We start from the raw sequence: 26,330 nt of genomic DNA on the forward strand, positions 1-26,330 counted from the left end.
AACTTTATGAAGTGATTTGAAGGTACAGTTTTCTGGTTTGGCCAAACACAAAGTAGTACGCCTAGCAGAAGCAATGGAGGTAATGATAGTTTAGATGGCGGTCAGACAGGTGCAAAAAGAGCAGCAATTGTTTAGAATGTATTCTCCCGAAGTAGAGCTAATGAAGTGCAGCATGTGAACCCTCCTTGTCCACGTCTGTGAAATCAGGTAAACTTCCCTACTCAAAGTGTCAGACATTGAGCTGAAGTGGATAGGGAACTCTTACATGATTTGCGTTCTCACTCTGTGGGAGTGTCTGCCACCTGGGCAAGTCTATGTGGGGGGGATTGTACTATTTTAAAACACTGTGTTATTCTTGGAACAATCTTTCAACAACGGCCGTAGTTACTCAGATGTTCTTTTAAATAATGCTGTTTCTCTATCGTAACATAGTTTAATGTATTAATTTCACAGTTCTTCTGTGTTGTAGGGACTTAATGCTGTTCCTATTTTATAGATAAGGGAAATGAGGCAGAGAAAAACTCTATGGCTTAACTGAGATCATTGAGGAAGCCTGTGGTAAAGCACAGAATTAAATTTAGATTCCCAGATTATCTTTCCTTTCTTTAAAGATTGTCTTAAATTTGCCTTGCATTTTTGTAATACTAATACGTACTAATCGGGCTTCACCAAACTCAAAATACGCATTTCTGAAAGTTTTTGTGCCCTGACATGCACAGCATTCAGTTTACAGTAGTGCAAGAACGCCCATTTTTCAGTCATAAGTGGCTCAGAATGCTGATGAGTTGTACAGCAAACTAATAGATTAACATTACCAAAAGCTGTTACTGGTTCAGGCTGAACAGCAGTTGACTAGGCTACTTTGTGAATCTTAGCTCCATAGGAACAAAAATATACATATGATTTATCTATAACATTAATGTGTTGGAAAGGATGATGCATGGAAGTGTGAGTTTGAAGGGCTGTTACCCTCCTAGGTACATTAATTTCTAAATTGGTTGTAGTAATGATGGTACCCGCTACTTTCAGTTGCCTACTTTTCTTTCTGCCTGCCCCCACTCTCCCATAATTCAGCAGATTATCAGTCTCCCTCCATTCTGCAGGAATAATAACATCCACTACTCCAGCAATTAAGAGTGTTTATTATTCTTTCAGCATCACGCTTCCCCCTGGCCCCTCCCCCTTGTCAAAATATACTGCTGGTAAGGTTGCTTACATATCCTATACTTGACTTGTCAATCAGAGGCGGTGGGAGGGAGGCGTACAATGCATCCTATCATAGTCATTTTATGCTAAGAACCACATTGTCAAAAGGCCATTTGTAGCTTTAAAATCTATAGCAGTATTAATGTTATATTCAAATTAAGATAGTTGTTTTTCTGATTCCCTGGGTACCTGAAAGTCAGAATAAAGGAAGTATTCTTAGCTGCTACAGTTAAGTTTGTTTTTCTTCTAATGTATAAGCAAATGAAAGTGATCTGGAAAAGCATTTAGATTAGCAAATCTATATAAAATGAAAGAAAAATGCCAAATTATTTGCTTAAGTAAAAAATACAGGCGGCAGCATTGGTATTTAATCTGGCCACAGATTCAAAAATGTAAAGTCACAGAAGCCCTAGCTAACACGAATGGGGGATTCCTCTTTCTCACTGGTCCTTGTGTTTCCGACTTACAGTTGAGCCTTTGCATCCTAGTGAGAGATGGTCTTACCGAGTCTGAGGGGCCAGTTTCGTTTTGTGTGCGATGCGTTGTACTATGAGTGTGAACCAGTGTTGGATCACCAGTTCCTGGGGAAAAGAATGCTTATAATTTGTCTGTTCCCTTAAAAGCACTATACAAACATGATGGTAGTTAAAAATGTGTTTATTTTGTTAAAACAGGTACCTCAAGGGTATTATTTTAAAGACATTTCTTTAGTGGCAGTGTCAATTTCCCTGCGCCTTCCTTATCTCTGTGGAATTCTGTCTGTTATTCCAGGCCAGCTGTTTCTGTGGTCACTCTGTGAACCAAATTAGGGAACTGATTCAGCTGAAAATAACCATTTAAACTTATTCTTATATTTGGTTTTCTATGCACTGCTACCAAATATGTGAACACAGTCTAAGAAAGCAATTGCTCCATTTGGAAATACACAAAAATTGATAACAACCTCCCTCTGTAGCTCTCACACTGGCTTCAAGGTTTCTTTCTTCCTTTCAGTTAGCAGGTTGACTTGTAAGAAATACCTCACAGTTCATAAGCTAAGATCCAGTTCTTTTGCAAGCCCTGGCCTCACATTTAGGCTGCAGTTAGACAATTTGGCAACTTTATTAGCTAAATCAGCACCTGTCCTCCCTCCCCCCATCTCTGGCTGCTCATTTCTGCACCAGTATCACTCCTTGTGTTGTTCCAGCATGAGTGCATGTTTCTGCAGCTGCATAATAAATCAGTTTTTAAACTGATCCGTCCAAAAAATAACCCAACAACAACAAAATTGCCTGTTTTCACTGCCGCTGAAAAAACGTTTTTTGAGCAATGCTGTTATCTTCCCCGAAATGGATTTATCTGGGTTGACATCTTCCCTTACATCCTCCTTAGGCAACAGTGTTGAGTGCTAGTTTCCCCTGGGTTTCCTGCATTCTCAAGTTCTTATAAGTGATTTGGTTAGGATATTAACGTGTTTCTTCTGTCTCATATGCTAATAGCATTATGTCAACGTATGCTTCAATGTTGTCATGTAATTATATTATTGGAATGCTGCTCACAGCTGTGTGAACTTCACCTAGGCATAACAACTGACATTGAACAAATCTATTTACACAATGCAAATGCATTTTTCTTTGGCAGGCGGGCAAGGAAAAATGAACTGCTTCACTTTATACATTAGTTTGAGTACATATAGTGTATAATTGATAGCATATAAGGTCAGAATGATGAATTATGTAAAAACATGCATGAGAACATTTTGTTCTCCTGTGTTCATTTATATGTCTCATTTGTTCTCATTTATATGTCTCAAATAATGTAATTCAAGAATTCATCATGTTATTTGCTGTTAATAGAGACTAGACATACTGAAAAGAAAACATCTGGGAAAAAGAGAGTGGTGGAATAAAAGACACTTGAATATGTCTTGCTGGCTTTGAGAGATCCTATGGCAATTCTATTAATTGAGCTAGATCTTTTGAAAGCAGAGTGGATAGAAATTTTGGCTGTGTGGCAATGTGACATCACTAATAAAACAGAATATTGGTGTTCAGCTGTAATGTGTTTATTTCATATACCTACTTAAAATAGTTAAATAGTTGGAGTTCTGTTCCTTTCTTTTAATACAGTACTGCCTACAATTTGTCTTGTTCTCTGATATTCACTTTTTTTACTACCTACTTCTCTTGTACTACAAAACCCATATAGACTTAAGGAATCTGAATTATTTCGAGAATCCCAGATAACTGAATGTGTCAGAGCTAGTTTTCTTCACCCGAAGCACATGTGTGATTCCAGAGTAAATCCAGGGTACTCAGTGGAATTAGATTTATGCTAAGGAAAGACATTCTTTTTCAGACTTTAAGGTACTGACAGAAATGGTTACTAGCCCTGGCTGAATGTGGCTGTCACCAGCAGAATGTTACTGCTTCTCCAACTGTCTCCTCTTTACAGAAATGCTCTCTAATCTATTTTAGAAAACTTGAGCATCATTTATAAAGACCATTTTCCTAACTGTTTAAGCTAAGCCGTCTGTCCACAAAGATGTAGTTGAGAATAAACCTTGATCTTAAGATGTCTTATTCCTTATGATTGTGATGTAAATTCCCTGTCCAGCAGTCAGAGTGTTTTGTCTCAACAAAGACCACATCTCCATTTAATTGCATGTTTTCAATCATCATTTTCCTTCTAAGAACACATTTTATTTAAAGTAAATAGGAATGCCAAATAATCTAGTAATTTTCGTTATTACCTTAAGAACTCAATATCTAATTAACAGAATATTCATATTAAGATACAAAGTCAGTTTCATATTTAGAAACTTAATCTAATATGTTTGGTAAAATATCAACAAAATCTGAACAAAATCTGCCTGTCCAACCTACTTAGTCAGTTTACTAAGAGATTTGTATTTTACCTGCAGTACTTTTGTGGTTTAGGGCTGTAAATTAGGAATAATAAGACATCTTTGGAGGTGAAATAGCTAGTATTTGGTCTTGTGTTGAAAATATCTTGGATTTATGCTTTGAGAAGGAAAAAAAAAAAACACAGGGCAAAGGAGCTGTACTGACCATGTTTCAGACTCAGTCTTCCTTCTCTCTTTTTTTTCTTCTCAGCTTACATTTCCTACACCACAGAATACATAATCTGAAGGTTAAATTGTTAGCTGATTATAAATTTGAGACCTACATACATCTATGTAGAACAGAATACATTGCAGATGGGCTCAGCTTTAGCGTTGAATACATGTTGCACATTGCATGTGGCATTCTCTTTTATTGCTCATAGCACGTGCATGTTGAAATCTGCAAAGTATGCCTGCCCATTGAAGATTATGATAAAGGCAGTATTGTCAAACTGCATGAGGAATATTTTGACCAGTGCTAAAGAAAAGGTTTTATATGTGAAGTTCACATACGTCTGACAGATTAGTAGTTTAATTTGCAATGGCTTCTCTATTGTAAATGCTGCTTCCAATTTTTAGGTGGCTTGTATTTTTTTTTAAGCTTTAAAATCTGAAGAGGATGACTACTATATTAATGGTGCCTGGACTATTGACTGGCCAAGAAAGTTTGATGTTGCTGGAACAGCTTTCCATTACAAGAGACCAACAGATGAACCTGAGTCTTTGGAAGCCCTAGGCCCTACATCAGAAAATCTCATAGTCATGGTAAAGTTATAATTGATATATTTCTGAATTTTTAAATATGTATTTATATTCTGAGGAAAGATGAAGCCATGAATGGAGTAGTGTTAGGTACCAGTAGTAGGTTTTAATATAATTTTAATATTAATTTAATATAATATTAATATATAATATCAATATATAATATTAATATATGATATTAATATATAATATTTTAATAAAATAGGTAGTGTTTAAAAGAGTATACAGCTTGCCAAGTTCTAAGACTTTGCAATAATTTTTTAATTCAACTTTCTTATCTTTCAAAAATGACAGGCAAACATTGTGATGAAAAAGGGGGATAAAGTCAGGAACCCCCCAGAAAATCTCACTGAAAATACCCCTGATGAGATTCCCGTCTGTGTTAAATGTGTTGCAGAATAATGGTAGCATAAATTGTAAATGGGATGCATATTGTATCTCTGCATGCTTCTGATGCATGAAAGTGTTGAGAAAAGCATATAGCAACTGCATCAGCCTGTGGTGGTGATGTGTAATATCTACAGAGTGCATTTTACTTTCCTAACAGATCTGTAGATACCTGGTTTTAGACATGGCCTGAGGGTGAAGTATACCATATTTCTTACTGTCCTCCTTATGGATACTCAAGAGTATGGAGAACGGATACTTAAGAGTATCATGATTGGAGCTATATTAAAGTATGTTGTTTTGACAAATGTTGCTCCTAATGGATTGTACAGAACATGAGAACGTCACAGAGGAAGATGGGACCAAGCTCCTTGTACCCAGTGTCTGACAGTAGGCAATAGTGAGCCTACTGTTACACTGAGGAAGAGTATGAAAACAGGGTGATACTTCTCCAGTATATTCTGTCAGCCTCCAGATTTGCAGCTCAGGGTTTGTTTGAGCGAGACATGACACTTCTGTGTAAAGAATGATTGCTCCCTGGGTATTTACATCTTAGACCATATTTTCAAACACCTGAATCCATTTTTTCTCTGCTGCAGCTGTGGATAAGCTAGAGAGTCCCTATAAAATGAATTACATAGTGATTATAGTGCCCTTCTCATTCAGTCAGTGCCACTGACTCGCTTACCAGAAGTTTTCTGCTCTTATGTCCAATAGAGATAGGTAGATATGCTCCTGCAAAATGTAACAAGGTAGAAGGAGATGAGAAGTAGCTCTAAGCTGTATCAGACTGCTGCATCTTAACATACATGATATATAATAGTAGGAACAAAAATGTTTGGTAGAGAATCAAAGGCTAGACTCATCAAGAGAGCACAGTGTTGGACAGGTGATAGATGGAAAGGCAGTTCAACCGTGAGGATAACCAAAAGCTCATAGTGGCTAGTGTTGCTAAAGCTGCAGTGAGAGATAATGATATTCATTAAAGGCTAATTCTCTTTTTCACCAAGTTAATTCTGTTGGCTAATGCAATAGGGGAAAATGACCTCTGTTGTCGTTACTACTATAGTTACGAGAAGTGTGAGCAAGGTCAGAATGTTAGGTTCGCAACTGCTGTGTGGGTAGTTCCTCGCAAGATTTCAGTTGCGACTTAGTCATGTTGCATTTTTGCGCAGTAATGTCCTTAACCAACTTTGACCTCAAAAAATTATTCAGCTACCAAATTATTTTCCATTACGACATTAATTTCATGAAAACTAGCTTTCTAAAATTATTATTTCAAGAATAAAGAATTGACTGAAGTTATGAATTTGTGGTAGTAATGGGGGGGAGGGGGAAGAAAGCTCACCTTATACAAAGGAAAAGTATTATTGTGTATGTTTTAAAAGTTAGTCCAGATTCTTTTGAAAGTACCTGAAAGAACTATTACAGCTTGCTTTATTACCTTTTTCCCTTCCACAAGGCATAACACATACTTAGATTAAATGTCACTGTAGTTGCCCTCTGCTTGCCTGTTTTAATGGTATAACCAGTTGTTTTCAACTACAGATTCTGCTACAGGAACAAAATTTGGGTATAAGGTATAAATTCAATGTTCCCATCTCTCGCACTGGCAGTGGAGACAATGAAGTTGGCTTTGCATGGAATCATCTGCCTTGGTCAGAATGTTCTGCCACTTGTGCTGGAGGTAAGACACATACCAGGCAGTCAAGCTAAAGGGTAAACTGAATTGCAAGATACACATTATTACATAATGATGTGGGTAACTAATTGAAAATATTTCTTTCAGATATGCTTCAAAACTTAATTTAGTGAAAGAGCATTTATTTTTTCACGTTGGATTTTGTTTGTTTTCAACTACATTTAATATGTTCAGATTTTTGTGTTAAATACAGCATATCTTGGCACAGTGTGTCTCTGGCTGCTCATGCTTCTCCTGAGATTCTCTTGAAGCTGGGATGTTTGCTTTTCACAGGAGCTTTCTTGATAAAGGACATCTGAAGTTTTAAGTAAGGAGATAAAAATCAGAAGGCAACTATAAATAAGGGATGTGTCTGTGTGTGTATGTATGTATGTGTACTTCATGTGATCCTAGTCAGCCCTCCTATCCTCCAGCCACCAAAGTTCAGGATGCATACCAGCAGCTCTTCTGTAGGAGATGATAACAACTGGATTATACCTCCCAGCCCATAGCAGTATCTGAGAATTGTTGCCTATTGGCAGTGGTGGGGGATTTGTAGGTTGTCCCATGTGATTTCATCATGGGTGCCTTTTGCCCACAATTTACTGTATTCCTAATCCTCCTCCCTCTAGTGGCCACCAATGCAATTCTTTACCTCTGGCTGGGAGAGCAGGACAGTTGGCTTCCTTCAAAGCCAACACCATTGCTGCTGCATGGACTGGTGAGTAGAAGTGCTGTGTGAACAGCATCTTTCTTCTCTCTGGAGACTGAATGCATCATCTCCCTGGCATACCTCAATTGCAGAAGATCAGGGAGAGTGCTTTAAATCCACCTCAGAATTTCAGCTTTCTACTGTGCAGCACATTGTCAGTAGCAAGAGGAAACAACTGTTTTTATTTAAAGAACCTTCAGACCAAATATATATATATATATATATATTTTTTTTTTTTTTTTTTTTTTTTTTTTTGCTACTGGAGGTGGTTATGTTTAGAGACATCTTGACTCATCTTTCTGCTGGATCCTGCTGTGGCTGTTAAGAGTTGTTTGCTGTTTAAGTACTGTTGGTTTGCTTAGCTGTGTGTAAGACACAAAGCAGTATAGTTTCTCTTTTGTGCCACTAAATAAAGTCTTGAAACAAATAGAGGCATGTGCCAAATTTGTTTAATTTTTTTTTTTATTATTGTTCATTTGTTGGATTCTTGTAACCACCTGTGTGACGGACTGCTTTTTTAACTAATATTTTAACACTGGTGAGTCTGGTAGAAAAATTAAAGTTTGAGAGAAGTAGAAAGGTAGAGGGGAAGTGTCTGTCTCATAGCAAAAGACAGTTCTAAGTTTCAGAAACTTACAAGTACTACCAAATCCTAATTTTATGACAGCAGCCAGTTAATGAATTGACTTCTGAAGTCAGTGGCAAAAACTCCCACTGATATAGGTAGAGACAGGATTTTGCTATGGACTTTTTGTCATGCAAATCATTGTCGTGTCACAGATTCAGAACTATAGAGAGAAAATGATTGAATCTAAAGGAGTAGGCCTCTGCCTAGATAAAAACATTTTGACATAATTAATTAACTTTTAAATAAAGACATGTGAATCACTGACATTCACTGTCTGTGTACATTTATTACTCATTTGAATTTTTTTTCTATTGGAAGATTTTCTTAAGTAGCTTGTGGTGACTAAACAGTGCACTTTTCTCTCCTTTCATTCAGCTTAATGTGAGGATATACTGTGGTAACTTATTAAGATCTGTGCTCAGAGAATAAATGTTTCATTGTAGCTATAATGCATGTAAAAACTGTATCTGTTTTCTCCATATGAATACCTTCTATTCCTCCCAGTTTATGAAACACCTTTTACCATATGCCAAAAGAAGACACAATTCTAAAAAGGAGCTGAGTCAGGGAAAAAGAAAAGGGAGACAGAGATTGTAGACACAGACACGGTAACTGGAAAAGCTAGCTAATATAAATATGAAGTGTGAGAAATTTTAGAAATGAAGCCACTGCCTGGCTTTGTTTATTTCTATAGGATTCTTTATGAAGTCCAGTACTGAAATTCTATTTATTTGAAATCTGTCTTTAGAAGAGAAATTTTGCTCAACATCAAAGGATAAAAGCTCAAAAATTAAAGAATTGCCCACTAAAAGGGTTTTTTTTGTTTAAGTAATGAACATGTGTGAGAAATACTAGTGAGGAAATCATTTTTTATTTATGATGTTGAAAAAACAATAACATGATTTGGGTACAGATTGTAAATAGATGAAAGGCATCAACATTTCTCTGCCTCATATTGTAATTTGTACAGCTGGCCTGTAGTACAAAGACATTAAAGGTTTGAAAAGGTTTGAGGATATGGTATTCCATCGTCATCTAAGAAAGCTGTAGATGAAGTCTAGCCAGATACACTTTTATATTAAAGCATAGAGCAGCTGAAGGCAAATCTAAACTCTAATGAACATATTTAACTTGTGCCCATCTCTGGACATGTGTGTGTTCTAATGTTATGTCTTTTTGTCTAGGTGTATGTTGCACTTAAAAAGCTATCTTACCAATGTACAAAAGTTACCTTATCAACATACAGATTTGCAAGCATTTAGAAGCCAGGAAATGAAAGATTTAAGGGTGACTGTGAAATCTTATGTTGTTTGCTGTGGCTGTTCTGTGAAACACGCACCAATCGGCCAGGGACCGATCTCTCATCCTGAGGCTGTGTTACAGACTACCTCCTGTTCACATCCATGCTACTTAGGCCAGTCTCCTCTATATCAGACTGACTATATTGTATCACATAGCACTTAAGGCATAGTTATTATTTGGTGTATGTTTTTTGATTCAAAGTAGTTAAAAATGTGAGGACTTGCAGCCTACCAGAGTGGTGTTTCTGTGTTGTAAGCTTGAAGATGTGTGTTGAATGTCCTGAAGCAGAGCACAAAGGCCAGATACTGAGCACTCACAGTGAAGTCCCTGGGAACTGCATGAAGTTCATCATCCCATAAAGTGTGTATAATGCTAAGTGTTCTGAAAACTCAGTTTGGCACCCAAAATTAATGGATTCTTTTCAGAGCAGACATTATACCCCTTCTCCCTCTGTATTCTTCATAGAGGAGTCTAGAAGATAAATTAAAGTTTGTGAGACGGACAATAGCATATTTAGATTGCATCTGAAAGACCAGGAGGGAATTAGACTTTTTATAGTAAGAGAACATAAAGAGTGTGTATTTAGTAGCGTCATGCGTATTAAAGAAGAAAAGAATAAAATATTTCGTAGTTGCTCTGCAAGTGAACATCATTTTCTGTACAGTGAACTAAGCCGAAACGTAAGACAGGGAGAGGAATAACTTAGGTGCATTCAATCCTGAATTCTATTGTAATTAATACAAAGTTTCATAGTAAGCCTCTTTTCTGGCTTTTCCTTATTTTTCACAGCTGTGTGGCATTAAACTGGACCATCATGCCTCCAAAATCTGAGTTTTATTTTGCTGTTTTTTTGAGTTTTACCAAAAATAGGTTCTTCTGATTTACCAACTACTTAAAAAGCATGCCTGATAGCAGGCAATGCTTTTCTTTTCCTGGATTCATGCATTTCTGTGTAGGATGAGAACAGAATTTCATTCATTTTTAATATCTCACTGGACCTGTCTGTCTCTTTGTATCTGTTCTTAGGCTTGGAAACGCAGAATTGTAGCTTGTCTTTTTGTACACTAGAACAAGCATTTTCCATGTGGAAAAACTTATCTTTAAAATTCAGAATCATTCTACCTGACCTAGTTCTTCATCTCTGGGAGCATTATGTAGCACTGAACTACATGCATTCTCCATAATAATTTTGGATCTTTTTCCTTAAATTTCGCTGATAACTGTTCTACTCTGAGTAAAGAGTTTTAGAAAGGAAAGGTTATTACTCTCTTGTTTAAGTATTTCCATATTTGATACAAATTAGACCTTGCCCTCAAGCTTTACCATAGATTCATTGTTAGTAAAGAAAAAGTACATTATTTTGTGTATAATACTATGTAGTCATATTTGAAGGGGAAACCTTTGTAAAAATGCATGCCTGCTCAGATCTGTGAAATACAGATGAAATAGAGAACAAGCATTTCAAGCACCAGTGCTACTCAAAGCATCTGTTAGGCCTGCTTGCAAATTTTTGTCTTTTAACTGTGTATTTATCATACTGTAGGGCTCTGTAAAATGGTGGTAGATTTAGACAAGACCACAGGAAAACAGTACCAGAGGATAGCACAATATACAAAAGGGAAAGAAGTGAGGGGAATCCTCCCGTTTCCTAAGGAGAAACTTGAATACTGAGAAATAGGAAATAAAGCTTAATAGAATGCAGGTTGGAAGGAGAGGAAGAAAGTACTGAGACAGAAAAGGGCAATATATATCACTTACAGATCACTGAATTATAGTTTGATTTTCATGCCTGTCTTTCCTTTTATCTTGTAGCTTTCCAAGGGCAAGTGTCTGACTTCATTCAGAAACATGAGTATTCTTAATAAGGCAGTGAGCTGCTACTGGTATTGTATAAAAAAATCCAACAACTAAAGGAAAAAGTCTGTCTGTGTAGTTTTATTTTTGTAGACATTAAAAATGGATTACAGTAAGTGCACATCCATTATGTTTCTTTTGTATCCCATTCTTAGTAAAAGTCTAAGATGAAAGCCTCATTATCTGGAATTTATCAGGTATCCTAAGCATTGGTCTTGATTTCATTTCGTTCCATTAGAGTTCATCTCCAGATAAGTTAAATATCTTACATATTTGTGTGGGTGTTTAAAATATTCAGTCAATATATTATTAAAAGTAATTTGATTGCTGTTTACTTTCCTTAGCTGATCAGTGTTGTACCAATGGTGTCTACTGTGTTTTTCTTTCATGCCCTCAGATGAATTATAAAACTGTCTTTGGACAAATAAAACATATTTGTCCTCATCAAGGAAAATGTAAGTTTGGCTCTGTGATGAGTATCTTGTGATCTGATGAGTGAGCTCAGAAAGTATGTCTGGGTTAACCAGCATGCACTAGTTTTAGTGATGCGAGACTCACTATGTATTGGTACTGGCATCTTTATAATTAGCTGTTGCAATTGCAAACCACAATTTTGGGGGGTTGCTTTTAAAAATAGATACAGCATTTACATGACTGTGATTTTAATTTAAGAATAAAATGTGCTCCGTGTAATTTTAAATTTGGCTGCTGAAAGTCATGCAGACTATTTATGAATTGAAATCTGTAAAACATCTCAAATCTCTAGGGAATATGGTCACTAAACCACTGGAGTTTTGTTTTCTGTTAGAATTGCATTGACCAGTCATGAGGACAATTTATGTCTTTTATTATAAACTATAAATCTGTAGATTTGAAAGCAGAATGTTTCTGTCTAACTGCTTGTAATTATTCCCCCAAGAGCTTAAATGAACTTGCTTAGCTGTGCCTTTTAGATTATTTTCAGAGACCATATACTCAGAAGAGTTGATACTTTAAAAAGATTTTTTCAAGGCCCACAGGGATAACTAAGTTCTTAGCTGTTTTCTGGGTGAAAACAGTGTTGCTAGTTTTTCTCCGTTTATTTTTTGTGTTTTGAAGTTAGAATCTGAATTCTGTTTATGCAATATTATTTTAAGTAACTCTGTAATTAGACAGCAATAGTTTAACATTTACTTAATCCATACTTATGTTTCTTATATGACAAAACACATACTGTATGGCAACATGCTGCAGAACATCTTAAAACTGGACCAGCATGTCCAACTGGCATGGATTAAAGAATCTTCACTTTGTGAGTGAATAGTGGTGAATGCTGTCTTATGGGCGATATGCTACCTGACCTGCATTCAGTAAATATCATGGCTGGTATAAATTTTTTTGAAAACTGAGCACAATAATGCTTTGTGTTCATAGTACCTGAGAGTATTTTCTTACTGCGTAGCTCTTCAGAAATGAATTTCCTGAGGCTGCCAGGTTTTAGCCAAAGCCTGGAAGGAAATGCATATGATGCCAGTAGGAATTTTAGTGAAAACATAATATCTAAAATATCCCATAAATGTAGTTGATAGAATGGCATACATTATTAACAATGTGTATGCATAATTTATATAATTTATATAATTCATAAATAAAGTATGCATAAATTATTTTTAAGCAATTGCATTTGAAGGAAACTTCATTATGGGAGCAACATATTGTTATATCAGTAACCAAGAGAATTAAGCCAGCTTGTGTTGGAAAGGATAAGTGATTATTCATCAGTCAGAGCTGAACATAAATTCTCTTGTCAGCTAGCAGCACCATGTTACTGGCATCAGTGTTTGGCTTGACCGTTTTTAAATACTCTTTTTCTTCATGGTGAAGTGTGAGTAGAGCAATGCAAAAAAACCCACCTTCTACTCAGGTGACAGACTTGTCGTATTTTATTTTAATTATATTTTAATTATCTCATCTGTTGCCTCTACCTTAAAACTGTAATGTGTTTACATAGGTAATAGAATTTCAAGTGAATCATCTTGTCACAGCTTCCAAGGCATTTAGTTCTCCTATATATTTCTCAGGAATCAAAGGAAGAGTTTAAAGAGGAGAGCCTGACCTGGTAAAGTTTTGTCTCCCCCCTTCTTACAGTGATTTATATGTTTTTCTCTACTAAAATAGTAGTAAAGGAACAAAATAAAGACTTGAAGAAAATTATGTCTCACTGTATGTATGCGTATATATATTATATATATATATATATAAAAAATAACAGCATTGCAGTGCTGACTGATTTGATATTTTGATGAAAACTGTAGCTAAAGATCTATTAAAAATAATAGAAAATTAGAAATTAAGTTAGAAATTAATGAGAAATGAGATAAAGTATGACATGGTAGGTCATGCTTGACTAGCCAGCTATCCCATTTTATTATGTAACTCATTTTCTAGACCAAGGAAATGTGATATATTCATTCAACTAGACTTTAGTAAAGTATTTGTTATCACCTACACCTAATAAAAGATTAGAAAAGAGTAGTAGACTAGAGGTGCTTTTAAAATGTATATTATTGGGCCAAAAGGCAGTGCTAAGGAGCCCCTTATAGATCTGTCATGTGACTCATAAGACTCTTCAGGCTTTTTTGTTCTGACTGTATTAGAAGTATTAGAAAATAGAAAGTTGCAATGAAATTTGCTGATAATGCAGTGCTAGGAGACATATAGGGAAGGAGTGGGGTATTATTCCGTAGTCATGATAAAGGCAAATATGATCTCAGGATGTATTTCTTTGAACATTTTTAATATCGCTGGGTAAGGCACTAGTAGAATCTCTCTGCAGTACTGGGCAGTTTGTATTGTGGCTGTAATAAGCGTGAGCACGTGCACAGAAGTGCTGTGAGGATGACCAAGGGAGCTGGCATATCTAACTTCCATGCAGGGACTGCAAGAGTTGGCTTGATTAGCAAAGCGAAGTTATTTAAACTGAAAGAATGTGTTGACTTAAGAAAATACTATAAATTGTGTATTAATACATCTAGAATGGAAATTAGAATGCTTCTAATAGTCAGAGTTGTGAAGTTCAGGGATGAAGAATGCACTTGGGTTTAAGAGGGAGCTTGATCAGTTTGTGAAGAGGGTTAGATAAAGTGGTTCCCAGTGGTAGAAGGATGTTGTTTTTAGTTGTATGTTCTTATGTTCCAAGTTTATTTAATTGCTAATATATTGTAAGATCTCACTGAATTTAAGCTTTATATCATTTTTTATTACAAAATATTAGGTGTGGGGAATGCTGTGAATGGAATATCTCAATGTGACATTGTAATGTCCTTTATACCTAATGGATGAATATCTTAAAGAGAATATCTATATGTTAACACAGCAGCTGTGGGGGACAGGTCCTCCAGGCCCTTGAGGGGCCCCCATACTAGTGATTAGGGTTGTGTCTCAATTCCCACTGGTCTAACAACTAGCAAAATATATTTTTTCCAATATGTAAATCACATAAATAGAAAATTTGCAAGAAGTGGAGGTTGAATGTTGTTCAGAAATGGTATTTTCTTTTTAGTTTGTTTATGTATATTTGTGTATATTAGATTCAATCAGAAAACCATCTGACAGGCTTGTGCACTGTGTTTAATGTTACCTCCAACTGTCTAATTTGGCATCCAGATACATGCATAAAGATAAAACAAATGGAAGATACTCGTTGGTCTGCCCGGCTTAACTGTAGGACATATGCTTCATGTTAATCAATATATTTTTCATAAATAAAGCTTACTTTAAAATGTTCGTGGTATTTATGGATAACCTGAGATATCAGACATTCGTGAAATGATTTACAACCTGTTCTAAAGCGCCTGCTTTGGGAAAATTGTATGTTGCTATACTCAAAAAAAGGAGATATCTCTCCCCAGTAGCAGAGCTGGGACTCTGAATTTAGATGCTTCAGAGGAGTCAGGACTCCAGCATTAGGCACTTTTGGTCTCAACATGGTTAACGGAGGACACATGATTTTGAGGGCTGACACAACATGACTCACACGCTAAACAGGAATCTGCCTATAGGCAGCCCCTAGCCCATAAATGGTATGTTGAGTGATCTCCTCTGTTGTCAGGAACATACCATACACATTTGAGATGAGGCCACACGTGAAGGTAGTTAGGATCCAGACTGTTGAGTTTTCCTGAGAGCAAGTGTTTAAATTAACAGGGCTTACTCTAGGGGGTACGTAGGGGGTAATATCCATATTTTGCAGGATGCTGTGGTGGTTATAACATACTTGTCCATAGCAGTTCCCCATTTCAGTTTGAAGAGATTAGTACTGGAAGTACATCGCCAGAAGAATACTCTCTGTGCTGCAGAATTGTTGAGGAAACTAAGAGGGTAGGGAAGATGAAGATTTTCTAACAATCATTCTTGGCCACAGTGCAACCAGGGATGCAAGATTCGTGGAGCCAGGGGAAAGAAAACAACGAAGGGACTTGATGTGTAACTAGTGAAAAAGGCATTCATCTAGCACAGGCAGCTATGGTTTTTGATCCTTGCTCTCAAGATGGCTTGTACATTTTACATTAGACTGTAATTGCATAAAAAATCAAAATAATCTACAGACTAGCAATAACAGTCTTGCTATTTTAGCTAAGTTAACCACTGGATTAGTCACAGAAGTTACTGTATTCTCAGGGGAGGTAGGAATCCATCAGACTGAGAAAGGATCAAACCTGCTACTCATGTATTTGCAACCTCTTAGAGGGTTTTCCAAGGCTATCATGCAAAAGGAAGTTACCATTTCCCTATGTTCTTTGCACTGAACACCATAGGGACATTTTACTTGACTCACTGTTGGAGTTAAATACCTGAATTCCATATAGGTGTCAATTTAGGAACCACAGTAGGAGATTTGATTCTTGTCGTTAATGACTAACGATGGAAACAATTAATAGGTAAGTTGCTTAGCTAGTTTAAAAAGAACAAAAAGACTAAAAATGTGTGGTGAGAGAACATCACATTCTTTTTAGTGGGATGTTAGTGTCTGAAAACATGTTTATATAATTAATATTATTACTGCAAACGTCTATCTCTTATAAAACTCTTGTCTTAAAATGAAGAGAGAGAGAGCTGTAAACTGGAGTTGGCTGATATTTTAAGCCAGGCTGTTTTAATTCCTATGTATTTGTACGCATTTCACAATTTGGAAAAAGTTAAATAATTGCTTTTGTTTTTAAGAAGGGTTTAGGGCTTTCTGCGACCTTTATGATACAAATAATCCCACTATTTCAGTATTATGACTACTCATGTTCAATAAGAACTGTGTATGAATTGCAGATCTGAAGTCTGTATATCCCAGCAAACATCACACAGCTTGTTCTAAAAACAGAGAAGGAGGCCATGTGTACCATGTTTACAGCAATACTCTGAGCTACACTGTTGTCATATATCAGTGGTTCTTTAACACCTTTCTTTACATCCTGTTTTTTAAATTGGAAAATCTGCTTAAAGTGTTACCTTAAAATATTGTCATGGCTGTGATTTTTCACTGTGTTTTGGGAATTACAATCAATTCTGAACTGCCTGTTGATGGCTAAATAATGAAAGAGGAGCTAGGAGTGCCAGACATAATAAGCATCCACAGAGAAAAGCTGCATCTTTCAGAATGAATAATACTTCTATTATTTTAATGAAGAAAATATTTACAGGATGACATGTATAAAAATGCAACATTGAATCCCAGTATTGCTGTTTTATTTTATACCAGAGCACATAAACAATAATTCTGCATTGAAGTGTGACCACATTCTGTTTGGTGATATTTTGTTTGGAAAGTGGAGTGTCTTTTACAAGGAAAGAAGGATAGATGGAAAATAGATTTTGTGCAATATACAAATAAAAACAATCTGTTAGTAAATCTATAAATATATTCCCTTTGTTTTAGGAAACAACAGCAATTTAAAATTCTCTCTCAGTGGGGTGGCCTAGAATTGAAGGAAAATGAAAAATTATGTGTGGTCAGGGGGCATTCAGTCCGTTCAGGCAATTCAGATACCAGGAACAATTCAGCCAATTAAAGTTGGTTAGTAGGATTAATAATCAATTGGTGAAATACACTTTTAGTCAGTACGTAGAGGAGTAAGAATTATTAATGGTGTTTAATTTCATCCCAAGGTGTGCAGAAACAAGAGGTGGTGTGTAAAAGGCTGGATGACAACTCCATTGTGCAGAACAATTACTGTGATCCAGACAGTAAGCCTCCAGAAAACCAAAGAGCCTGCAACACTGAGCCTTGTCCACCTGAGTAAGTTATTAATTACTAAGATAGGCATCTATTTTGCATGGATAGAAAAGTGTCTGTAATGTGTAATAAATACCATTGGCCAAATATGGTATAAAATTTTGATTTAGCATTAAGGTCCTGTCTTATCGGATAGGATATTTGTTTCGGGGTTTTGGTTATGGTTTCTTGTTCCTCTGGAATCAGTTGTGGAAGATCAGTTGTGACCTAGAAAAGGCTTGATTTGATTGAGGAGCAGTATTGTTTGAACTACAGAAAAAACTAGCGCGGTCGCTGTAAGTAAAAAAACAATACCAAACCAGTTTGTTAAGATGGAAGTGTCAGGTGTAGTGAACAGAACTGGAGGCCATTCTCGAGGCACTAATGACAGAAGAATCTTGAGGTGAGGGAGGACTATGTACATTCCCATAGATGCTTGCATTACATACTAAAGGCTGTATTTTTAGGATACATTACATTAAAATTTGGCTTGAAGTTTTCAAATGGGAATTAGTAAACATAGAAACTGCTTAGCAGGCCAAACCATCTACTGATAGTAGTTTTGTCAAACAACTTTCTCTCCCAGATTCTCAGTGCTGTAGAGCAGTGCTGTGTGCCTTTAGGATTAGGTGCGTACTTGGTTAAGTCGTTTTGCTTCTATTTTTAAAGATAGCTGGGTGTTACATATTGAAAAGATAATGAGAAACACAGCAGCTCATTTGTTCAAAAATGACATTTGGCAAGGACATATACTGTAGCTTAATCTTACTACAGACTGTTTAGGAACAGCTGTGATATTTTGTACTAGAAAATAATTTCATCATATGTGCAACAGCTCCTTGTGCTTTGAGACAATTAAAACTTCTGGAAAAAAATGAAAGAGAGAGTAATGATTCATTCATTCACTGGTCAGTTTAAGTTTGGTGATATTCTGTAGCTATATTCTAATATGGCATGGAAATCATTAATATTGAGCAAGTATAGATATCACACAGTAAAGACATACTGCAGTTTCTTTTAAATGTCTCTTTGAAACTGTAAAACTAGCATAAAGGATACCAAGAAGAATGAGACCAGACTTTAATGCCTTAAAATCCAAGAAATCTTTATGACACCAGTGTCCTCCTAGAGTAGCAACTGCTTCCCTTGACCTGGTGAGAGGTTGCATGATGTCAGAGCAGTTTCTTCTACACTTATTCCCTCTATGTTATATACCATATTCACTTGACAGTAGGTAAACGGAAGTGAAGCCACACTTCCACTTCCACTGCTCTAACCTCGAGTATGTTCGAATGTGGATGTGCTGTCCTAACAGATGGGTCTAAATCGTTGTCCCCACAGTCTATGCATAAATGTGAGCTTATGCTGCAAGGATAGGAACTAGGATTCTGTTTGGATGACACTGCTTGTCATGGCTATATGTGCACTGACTGAATTCTCTCATCCTGTAACTGAGAGCAGAACGTGGCAAATGACCATGTTCAGTCAGTACCTTTTTACTAAACACATGCCTATCCCTTTCCTTGTGTGAATTAACTACTAGCAAATTAGCACTTTTTAAATTAATGTTAACATAGTTATTTGAACATGGTTAATTTTTATTTTTGCACTGACATTATTAAAAAACAAAAAGCAAGACACCTTTTTGGATTCTCTATCCACTACAGCAGGGACATTGATGAATATTGTGAAACCCAAGTCATCAAGTTTCAGAGAGTTTCCTTCATTTGGCTGTACTCGCTGGGTAGCGCGTATTAGTAAGCAATTGCTTTGAATATATCAAAGCAGTTCAGTCCACATCTCCATTCTAATGCTCCCTACAGGGTGAATACAAAGTGCCAAACACCTGAGGAGGGATCCTTGATTCCTAATCTTGCAAGTAGTCTAGAAAAAAGCTGTTCAAATACCACCTTTTGAGATAATTCCCCAAAGACATTCGACCTTTTTTGCTGGAAAATTTATCAGTCAGTTAGGCTTTCTCTTTAAGCAGAGTGGCCAAATACTTCCTTTCCTTAATTAACACAATTGTGTTTTCCCTGTGGTGGTTACCAAAAATCATGACTATTAAAAGTCTCATATTTCTTCTTCTTACTGAATGCCGGTAACATTACACTTCAGGTGCCTGAACAGCAGCAAGGACTGTGTTCACTTACATTGCAGTCAGTAACGCCTGAAATTCCAGATTTCATGAAAAAATATTGGTAACTGTCTCTGGATCCTATGGATTGCTTCATGGCTCTCTTTGTAAAAGATGCATAATACTGTATTGTGATACAGTAGAAACATAGAAGGTACCTGAGAAGGCACTTGAGCAAATCATGGTACCAACCCAAAGTTCTACACTTCAGCATCTCCAACACTCTGGAGAGATTCTTATCCTCCCTACCATGGTAAAAGCATAAGTTTGGTGGCAAACAATCAAAAAAATGAAACTAATGAGGGAATAGAACAAATTTGTTGGCATCCCTCTGCCTCACTGGGCTCAAAATTAGCAGAGAAAAATTACAGCATTGATCCAGGTTCCTCCTGCAGCGCATGATACATTCTGTAATACATGAAAGCATAGCAGCATGTCGTCTCTGATGGATATTTCAGAAAATGACAGATCTTAGGAGGCAAATCCCAAGCATGCTTCCAAGAACAGCCACGATGACTGACACGCCTGACATTTTCTGGCATGTGGCAGCATGCGATAGCATGATAAACTTCAGCTTAATACTTTGCAAGGATGATTCAGGTCAGTGTATCTAATCAGCATATGCGATATTGAAGACCAAATGCACCACATAGGGTATGGTACTTAATAATCCCACCCATACTCATTGAGGGTAAAATATGCATGACTGTTACTGATCAGCCTTTAGGGGAAATTCCTTCTTCCCCCCCTCCCCGACTAGCGTATCCACTTGCTTGTGAGTTCAAACTGTTAGGTAAGTTTTAGTGCAGCCTGCGAAGCAAATGTCATCGCTGTAAAACTAAGCGGGAACTTCTGTTTTCCTGACCCTGAGCCAGGAAACATTGTTGTCACAGTTCCACTAATTAGCCTTGTCCACTCTAGTTAGTGGGAGATACCAGTGTTTTTGGTTATCTTTTTCTGCCAGACCCTTTTAACTTGGTGCTGACTTTCTCTGTTCCATGACAATTCTCTTCATTATATTCATTATACTGCAACTCAGTTTAATTTGCTTGTATTTCAGAGTTAATTCTTTTATTTAAAACACAGTAGTGATAACAACAGCATACTGTTAGATGTCTGCAAAAGAATGTGGCGAAATAAAACTGTCTAAAAAACAGTCACATTTAATGCAATCAGAAGCCATAGACAAGCTGAAACAGTGAATCCTGCTAGCATTTCCCCTGCTCTAAGGCAAAAGAGTAGAAGGTAAGAATTCAGCTGTGGACCTACTTGCTGGATGCTACAGTACATAACTGAACAGCGTTTGCTGTAACATGATCGTCTGTGTATCTGGGAATTAAGTGTTGTCTGTATTCAGGATGTTAGATGAGAAAGGATAGTATATATAGGAAGGAAGGAGTCCTTAATGGTTCAGTCTTGGTTATATTACTTTATGTTCATTCACAGAACATGGTTCCAGTTATGAGATGCCACTTCATTTGGCTTGAAGGTAGCTTAACCTTAAGTGCTTAATATCTTGTAGAGTAGGCAGCATCCAGATAGGGTAGATATCTAATGAAAACATTGTATATCTCAAAGAATGCCTGATGCTAAGAGAGTGCTTCAGCTTGTGATTGAGGAGTTAACTCTGCACGTATATACTCGGCACTTTCTTTCATACTTGTTTTCTTGTATTCCATATTAATACTTTTTTATCTTGCAAATTACATGACAGCAGAGCTGTAGTGATGTCTTGATATCCTACCTCACTGTGTACCCTGCATAGACAAAAGCAAGTTGATGATGGAATTCTCTCCCCCTACCTTTTTTTAACCAAATGAGGTTAATTCAAGGCATCTGGGGCAGGAGATGCTATATCACTCCAGATAGCTTCCTGCTATTGCTGCGCTCCCTGTCCTTCGTTTAAAACTTTCCTTGATGCATGCTTTTATGGGTACTTTTTCCATCCTGCTTTTGCTATGTAGCCCTGCAAAACCAAAGAAGCCATTACTATAAGATATCATATAAACATACATTTATATTGATATGATAACAGTGCGAAGAGATATTTCCACTGAATGGAACTGCATTAAGCTTTCGTCATTAAAAAGACAAAATTTAAACTTTACAGCCAGTTTAACAGCTGTTTTAATCTCCTCTGCAGCAACACTTAAGTAATCTAAATATACTGCACATCTCTTGACTTTGCCATTTACACACAAATATTTGGAAGTTCCCTCTAGCTATCATGCAGTGATTTAAATCTTTTAAATATTTGTCGAGGTCATTTTTATATCATGAATTATGTTTTAGTAGTGTTTGCATTTCTTACTCTAAGACATAAGAATGGTTTGCATTTCTATTTTGCATTCTATACAAAAATTTATAAATGTTTCGTAACCAGACAACATGTGACTCCAGTGCAAATCCACTTAAATGACTGAAGTTTTTTTCAGGCTCAATACTCATCTACTGTAGCCTTGGTTGGAAACTGTTGCCCTGAAAAATACAAAATACTTTCTTACTGGATGATACTACTGCAGTAAGGCATAAATCAAAATGTACCATTGAAAAGGTCCGTGAGTTTCTCGCTAGGACTTACGTGTATTTTTAACATTGATTCAGGTTTAGTAATTTGAACTGTTTGAATTCTTGGGTTGTGTAATTTTCTTCTCCATTTCTGAAATATATTAACTGAGTTTCCTAACTTTTTCTATCCAGATGGTTTATAGGAGATTGGTCAGAATGCAGTAAGACCTGTGATGGAGGAGTGCGTTCACGAACAGTTCTCTGTATCAGAAAGATTGGACCTTCTGAGGAAGAGACACTGGAAAATACCAACTGTCTAACGCACCGGCCTATTGAAAAGGAGCCCTGTAACAATCAGTCCTGTCCCCCCCAGTGGGTTGCTTTGGACTGGTCAGAAGTAAGGACATGTGCAATTTTAGCTCATTGGCAATAGTCAAGACAAGAGCTCTAGCCACTGAATATTAGTACATTTTCTACTACTTCTTGACAAGTTAAGGATTAATGAGAAGTTCAAAACCCAATTGATTTAGAGTATAGAAGCAATTTTTGTCATTCGTATTTCTTTTTTCACCTATATTGTCAGTTCTGTTATTTTGTCTAAGAGATTACAAGCTGTTGTTATTAGTCATAGTATAACAATAGTAAAAGTAATTGTCTTAAAGAAAAGGCAGTTTTCATTTTCATAGGTTCTTGAACAGGCAAATAGTTGGAGAGAAGAGTTGATGGTTTTATAGTATAAAAAGTCAGAATAAGCTGCTAGGGTTTTCTTCAAGTAATCACGTTGATATAAAGAATTGGCTTCCTTAGCAACATGCAGTGAGAGGCAGACCTAAAAATTGGTGTTCTCTTTATTAAAGAAAGAACATCTTTTGTTAAATATGGTGATATCTGTTATAGTACAAACCAAGTTGTGACTTTATGTTGATTCAAGCATTAAATTTGAAGGACGTGAACTTGTGCAGCAGAGAGGAGAAGGCAGATTTATTGTTGGTCTCTGATGGATTTGAATAGAACTGCATCACATGCCAGTCTGAGGGCAAAAATAGCTGTACACTTTTGCAGTTCCTTGCTATCCAGGAGTCTTATCTCACCTGTTTTATCTCAAAGTAGCCTTTGGAATACTTCAAGCTAGGATTTCCTGAGTCTCCAAATTCCACATCCCTTCTGTCAAATGCAGCCATATCATATAATTCCTTTCATAAACTGATCAAACTTTGTCTTAAAATTAGTTAATTTGGAGGTTTGTTTGGTTTTGTCCTGCTGCTTCTTGGAAAATTCTTCCTGAACTTTGGTCTTTGGATTAAAAGAAACATTCTAATTGCTTGCCAGCTTATATCTATTTGCTTTTGTTAGCTGAAACACCCTTCTTCCTTTCCAACTATTATTCCTCAGAGAGGAGTTAATCTTGATCAGACTATTATTTCTGCTTTCGTGTTCCAGTTTGAATGTTTCTTTTTGGAAATGGATGATCAGAGTTAAATGTATATGTTATCCCAAATGAAATTTCACCTGTGCCTTGTTCTTTTTTTATTTCATGCATCTACTGAAAATACCCAAAAGCTACGGTGTGTCAGTATACCTTAAATAACCTTTTTCAGCTTCAGAGCCATCCCATATTGATTACTTACAGTTATCTTACTTTCTGTTAATATATCCAGATCTTTCTCCTCCTCTTTTCATTTCAGTTAGTGATCTCCCAGTTTGTAGTACATTCTTGTTATTTTTCGGAAATACATGACCTTGCACTTCATACTGCCAAATTTCACCTCATCTAAATTATTCTTGTCTTCAAGATTGTCCAGTTCTTTCTGTAGAGCATACTCATTCTTCCTCTGTACTGCTAAGTTCAGTTACAGTTACTGGTGTTAGCTGCTAGTTTCAGTTACACTCTCCTACTTTTCTACCATATCATTAAATAGACTATAAAAACAAATAATGAGATCAGTTCCATGACTGATCCTAGGGGGACTCTGCAGGTAGCAGCATCTCTCAACCCCAAATTTTCCATATTCAGGATAACCAGTTGTCACCTCCCTTTTCAAATGAAGCCTAGAGAGAAATGTTGTACTTACTTTGTCTAAAAGAAAGTGAAAGATTATCAGAGTAAACTGGAATGATCTACCAGTGATATACCCACAATTCATTGTGTCCCATTTTCTGTATACTGCTTGCCTTTAAGGAATCTTTCATTTAAAGTACTTCGTATTATGCAGTATGTCATAATTTCGGATTAATGTCCTTTTAGTTGCACAGAACTCTTCTATGCACAGATGCTTTTAGCTCCAAAAAATTGTTACAACCTCTGGAAATTCAGAGTACATACAGAAGGAAGCCTACTAACCTCACTCTGGTGAGTGCGCATAGAAGTGGTATAGAACATCTCTTACCATACCTTGATAATGCAGGTAGTATAGATAATAATACAGTCTAAACATTATAGCAGTACTTGAAGCAGTGATATCTGCACGTTACATTACAGTGCTGTGAGCTGCCATGGACATGGTCATGGCTCATCCCCTTGGTGTCTGTATTTTATGCCTATATAATCCTCATCTGTTCCTCTTAGCTGAAGAAAGACTTTTTTGGACAAACACATTTTTTTCCCCAATATACATTATTTTTCCTTAAACAAAAGAAAAATATATCAATTTGATACACTGTTCAACTATTTGGTTTTGTTCCATAAGGAATTATGAATTAAATGTCATTTTACTGAGCTTTTACATCAAAGAAGATTCTTTTAAAATATAGTGAGAACATCTGAAAAATTTTTGATTTTCATTAACTTACTGTGCTAACGCTGTTGGTTGTATTCTGAATTTCCTGATATTGTACCATGTTTTAGAAATAATCTGATATCATAAGACAGATAGCTATTCACGAACTTCATAGCTGAATCCGTCTCTAGTTCTATACAGTTTTAAGATAATAGATACTTTTTGGAATCTGTTTTACAAAAGGTTGTCTGCTTTATATCCTGAACCCTTAGAAAAGCAGCTCCCTTCAGCAACTTCTCTTAATGTAGAGCAGGACCTGAATAAACACAGAAACAAGATAGTGAATTTTAAAATATGCGGTTTTACATGCAGAACAATATTCTTTTATTCCTCAGCTGTTAGCTGCCTTTTTGCACCAGAAGTAGAGCACCAAAATCAAGGCAGAAAGGTTTTAAATAGTCCCTGTCCCTCCCTGAAAAGGTAGAGTATATTCCAGCTCTTCAAAAATGAATCTGTGACTTGGAAAGAATAAAAAGGAAGGGAGCAAGAAGGAAATAATGGATGAGTAGAAAAGATTGTTCAGTGGAAGACTTCTTTCGTATCATGTCTGGGTACTGATAGTTTGTAAGCTCTTTTTGTCCATTATAGTGGTACTTTAAGTCTGATTGGAATATGTAGGCATCATCTCAGTACTAACAAATAATACTGTCCATATGACAAATTATGCAGCCATATATGTTGACTATATATTATTCTCCTTTAGTTACCTCCTCTAGGCTTTGCTCATTAATATATCATGCTTGGAGCTGTCAGCATTGCCAGCCTCTTAAGAAGATTCAGTAGCTTTTTAAGGCCTTCACATCCAGCCTTTTATACAGCACAAGTGTGTTATAATTTTTAATATAAATTTTCTTATCTAAGGCTTCAGTTCCTGCTGTGATTCTGGTTGCGATTGCATTTTGACAGGATTGTGAACAAGTGTTAACTTTTTTCTGGTGTGAATTTTACCTGATACAGCTTGGCAAAGTGTTTTTACTGCTGATACCGTTTTAATATAATGAGAAATTGTTTCTTTTTTTCTATTCAGTGTTCCTAGAAATATAATGTATATCTCTATATAAATATGGTATATGATTTTCTCACGAAAGCATGAAAATGCTGCCTCTGATATATTTGTACTGAAAACAAGAATGAACTCAAAAAGTAGAAGAGTTGAGTACAGCTTCCATTGAAGTCAATGTCAAATCTTGCTACTTTTCTCTGGAATGTAAATTCTGAAGCTTTGTTTTTATACTGAAAGAAAGCAAT

General features: G+C 36.3%; 1 protein-coding gene across 8 annotated transcripts in view; it reads left to right on the forward strand.

The window, feature by feature from the left end:
- The window catches only part of ADAMTS6 (ADAM metallopeptidase with thrombospondin type 1 motif 6), a 165,053-nt gene that overhangs the window by 123,352 nt on the left and 15,371 nt on the right, over nucleotides 1-26,330 (forward strand). For 7 of the 8 annotated variants that reach the window (XM_026106722.2, XM_026106716.2, XM_026106717.2 and 4 more), the window contains 4 exons: nucleotides 4,692-4,855; nucleotides 6,788-6,926; nucleotides 17,555-17,684; nucleotides 22,498-22,702. In XM_026106722.2, coding sequence (XP_025962507.1) covers nucleotides 4,692-4,855; nucleotides 6,788-6,926; nucleotides 17,555-17,684; nucleotides 22,498-22,702 — 638 coding nt within the window. Of the gene's footprint in view, nucleotides 1-4,691; nucleotides 4,856-6,787; nucleotides 6,927-7,552; nucleotides 7,642-17,554; nucleotides 17,685-22,497; nucleotides 22,703-26,330 lie in introns of those variants that run through there. The other variant, XM_064500710.1, reaches the window with a different exon arrangement.

This window comes from Dromaius novaehollandiae, chromosome W (assembly GCF_036370855.1).
Source record: "Dromaius novaehollandiae isolate bDroNov1 chromosome W, bDroNov1.hap1, whole genome shotgun sequence".
NCBI lineage: Eukaryota > Metazoa > Chordata > Aves > Casuariiformes > Dromaiidae > Dromaius > Dromaius novaehollandiae.